The 3,986-nt window shown below is 39.8% G+C and overlaps 1 protein-coding gene across 1 annotated transcript; it reads left to right on the plus strand.

The window, feature by feature from the left end:
- The first annotated feature begins 773 nt into the window (after positions 1–773).
- On the plus strand, positions 774–2,135 carry LOC135711752 (uncharacterized). The gene has a single exon (XM_065234715.1). It carries the CDS (start codon positions 1,083–1,085, stop codon positions 1,791–1,793), a length of 711 nt encoding a protein of 236 aa, XP_065090787.1. The 5' UTR covers positions 774–1,082; the 3' UTR covers positions 1,794–2,135.
- The last annotated feature ends 1,851 nt before the right edge of the window (positions 2,136–3,986 follow it).

Below are 3,986 nucleotides of genomic sequence, written 5' to 3' on the forward strand. Positions count from 1 at the left end.
TTATTTTAACAGATTCAGAACTTTTTAGAAGCTCCTACATGTTCTCTGGAATCAAAATAACTTTATGGGAGTAATCGGAAAATGAATTACGTCTTGCTTAATAAGATTAAACAAACATATGATAATTAATAATCCTACATTCTGATTACCGCTATAAGCCATCAGCAGTTCATCGATTCATGGGAAGCCTAAAACGGCCGAGGAAATGGGAACATTAGTCGTTGCAGTATCAAATATAAAACATTTTAAAATAGGAATATTTATTTGACCCAGGCTAAGAAACTGAGATATTCAATAAGTTAAAAGTCTTTCACAAAAATATTCTATATAGCGCGAACAGGCAATAAATATTACTTTTAAAAAATTGTTTAAGGTGATACTCTAAGGAAACCTTAGCGTGAAACTTTAAAGGCACAAATGTCAGCTTCCACAAAACATACAAATTTGAAATTGCTACTCCTTGTTTGCTGTGCTACTACAAACAGAGAGTAGCAATTTCAAATTTGTATGTCTTGTGGAAGCTGACATTTGTGCCTTTGAAGTTTCACGCTAAGGCTTCTTTAGAGTATCACTACCAGTATAAAATCACAAAAATTTGTGTGTTCTGAGCAGTCTTGTAAACGGTCACGTTCACCGACGCTTTATTCTCTATTATCATGCTCTTTTTGTCAATTTATTCGTAACAAGCATGTTCGTTCGACAGGCTTGCCAAAAAATGTATTTTGACATCACGACACTTCTCTATCTTATTCATTTGATATTCATCATTTTTTGTAAACACCGACTGCGTTCACCGTAGCTGTCCACGTGTTCATTTATTTTGCAGTTTCATTATCTCTTTCTAATTCACTCTATAGCGTCTTCGTTCCAATGTGGGTTATCTACAGGTGAGGAGGAAGGAAACTAGTCGACTCTTTCATTCTCACGGTGTTCTTATGAAGCAGCAGATGTGACGTCACGTCTGTTGCTGCATAAGAAACCGCGAGGACGAAAAAGTCGATTATTTTCCGTCTTCCTCAACTCTTAGTACCACACATCGTCTTCGTTCAACGTTGTAAGAAAAGAACACGTCTACGTTTTCTATGGTTATCGTTGTTTTGCTATTCTACAGTCGTGAAAAAGTTCTTAGTGTTGTTGTCGACCAATTTTTACTGTTTCAAGTTAAGATTTTAAAACAGATCCTAAACTTTTCAATCGCAATGGACGTATCAGCATCATCGATCGAAAAAAAGAAATACAGAGAGATCCTAGCGGAAGGCTGCATTTCCACGGAAGACGGATTTGTATTGTGTGCCATCGATGCTGCCAACAGTTGCAAATACCGACAGAAAGCTGAAAAATTTGATGCCGGAAATTTTATCCGACATCTTCGTACAGAACACACCATTCTGGCCAAATCACGTGGACTACTTAAAGATGAGGCGGAAGTACCATCCAAGAGAAAGAAGGCATCAAAAAAAATGATTGCCATCGACAGGCAAACATTTGTCGAAGCAATATTGAAACTGGTGACCGTCCATCACGTTCCCCTGCACTGTGTCGAATGGGAAGGGTTTCAACTGCTCTTGAAACCCATTGGTGAAGCACTAAATATGTGCATGAATCGCCCTAACGTTCTCAGACATCTTGCTGCCACAAAGATCCGATCCGCGATTAGAAGTCTGGTGAACGGAAAGCTTATATGTCTAAAAATCGACAGTGCTTCTCGACATGGACGACACATCCTGGGTGTCAACATCCAATTTTTTGACCCAGAGCAGCAGCAGGTAGTGATTCTGACCGTCGGTAAGTGACAGCATCTTATCAAGTTGAAACAGGGCGGATTGCATCTTTATAATTAGGGAGACACTATTCCAAGTACAGCTTTTTCGTAAAAAGTTTAATGCATGGAATGGGATATCCCGTGATTCGCCGTACATGTAAATCATAGATTTATACTCAAAATAATTTCATTTCTTCTTCAGGGATGATTGAACTTAATGAGAGGCACACTGCCAAATTTCTAAGGTCGAAAATCGAAGAAATACTCGCAGGATACGGCATTTCACTTGAGCAGATATTTTCTATCACATGCGACAACGGTGCAAATATGATTGCAGCTGTAAAGCAGTTGCAGTCATATTTGCAGGTTATGATCCTCTCCACTGAAGACGACGAAGATGACCCATCACAAGAGCTACGTGGACTAGACTGGACCGAAGCGATTGAAGAAGAATTTTTCAATCGTATAACGCTTGTGAGGTGTGCTGTGCACACAATGCAGCTAGCAGTCACCGATGTTATCAAGGCATGTGATGCTGACATCCGTCAATGTACTACAGTCACAAAAAATTGCCGCAAGATAGCTTATAAACCGGTGTTCGATCTGCACAACCAATCGCTCCCACCCCTTTATGCTAGGACCAGGTGGGGAGGAATCTTCACGATGTTGGAGCATTTCGAAAAGCATGAGGATTTCTTCAGAGACTTAGGATCGCAGTATCCTGAGCTGGGTTAGTGAAACACGTTAAAAACTGATAAAAAGTTGTACATAGATTTATCACTTACCATTTTAAATTTCAGATCTTACAGAACAGTGGACATTCATTAAGGAATATGTTGCAACTTTCAGACCAGTTTTCTTGGCAACCAAGAACATGCAATCCAACCATACTTCCCTGAACGATTTTTACTTGACATGGATAAGAACCGTGATGGATGTCAGTAAAATTCAATCTAACCGATTTGTAGAACCATTGACGGCTTCACTGACCCAACGTCTCAAACAGTTGAAGGACAATATGATTTTCAAGTCCGCGCTTCTCATCGATCCACGATTTAATTACCTGAATTCTACACTGTTCACATCTGAAGAAAAAGAGGAAGTTCGAGTAAGTCCATTGCTTTTGTCACTCAATGAATGTTGAACCTCCATTTGTTCTGTATTTTCTTATCCTATTGTTCAGAAATTCATCATTGCAACATGGGAGCGAATCAAGCGAATGAAACCACACAGCGTAGACCAACCAACTCAGTCACCATCAACCTCTGCAACAGGATCAGATCAAGATCAGCACAGTGAGCTGGATGCCTTTTTGACACAGATGTTTGGAGGAATGCTTCCTGAGTCGGGCTCAAGAAGAATTCAAACATCAGACACGTTTCTGAGACAGCTAAAAGCACTTGATCTCGAGCCTCTACTCATTTGATGTATGGAAATATTGGGTTTCACGAAAATTCAGTCATCCCGAGCTATACGAAGTTGCAACTCTGCTGTTGACGGTACCTTCAAACCAGGTGTCCGTGGAACGCGCGTTCAGTGCTCTTGCACTGGTTCTTTCGGACAAGCGAACAAAAATCGCTGAAGCAAACCTTGAAAATATCCTATTGGTTAAGCTCAACAAGGAACTGTTTGAGAAAATAGTTCCTAACTTGTACAATTGGCTTGACGAAGAGCTTTAAGATTGATTCTGAGCATTTCGTCATATTTGAATACCTTTTCTTTTATTTCCATTGATATTTCCCACACAGTTCAATATAACAAGCTATTATCTTGCATTTGACACGAGAAACATGACAAGAGGATATTTTATTGCTCACTAACTGAGCCTTAGTTATTAATGCAAGGGAAAATAGACGAAAAGAACAAATCAATCTTGCTTAGGACATTATGGATTGTTCGGGTAGAAATGTGCTACCGTACACGCAGAGAAAAAAAATACAAATAAACTCAACCAATTTGCAGTCTACTGCTATTCCCCCGTTTACGCGGTGGGCGGTACTGCTCACTCACCGCTTTTTCTGATTAATGTCCGCCATAATCTAGTTGTATACAGAAAATCGGCTCAATTGATTTAAGGACCGCCGAGAAAGTGGGGGGTGGGCGGTACCACCCACCGCGTAAACGGGGGGATAGCAGTATTATATCTTGGCTAAAACAAATAGATATTTCAGGTTTTATCAACTATGCTTTTATTTAAAAACTGCCGGTTCAACCATATTCCGAA

The sequence above is a fragment of the Ochlerotatus camptorhynchus genome, unplaced genomic scaffold, assembly GCF_037179485.1.
Source record: "Ochlerotatus camptorhynchus isolate MF236.1 unplaced genomic scaffold, CSIRO-AGI_Acam_v1.1 ptg000436l, whole genome shotgun sequence".
Taxonomy (NCBI): domain Eukaryota; kingdom Metazoa; phylum Arthropoda; class Insecta; order Diptera; family Culicidae; genus Ochlerotatus; species Ochlerotatus camptorhynchus.

What these genes read in the sequence shown, in the direction of transcription:
- LOC135711752 (XM_065234715.1), top strand. Translation starts at nt 1,083, where the DNA reads ATGGTTATCGTTGTTTTGCTATTCTACAGTCGTGAAAAAGTTCTTAGT.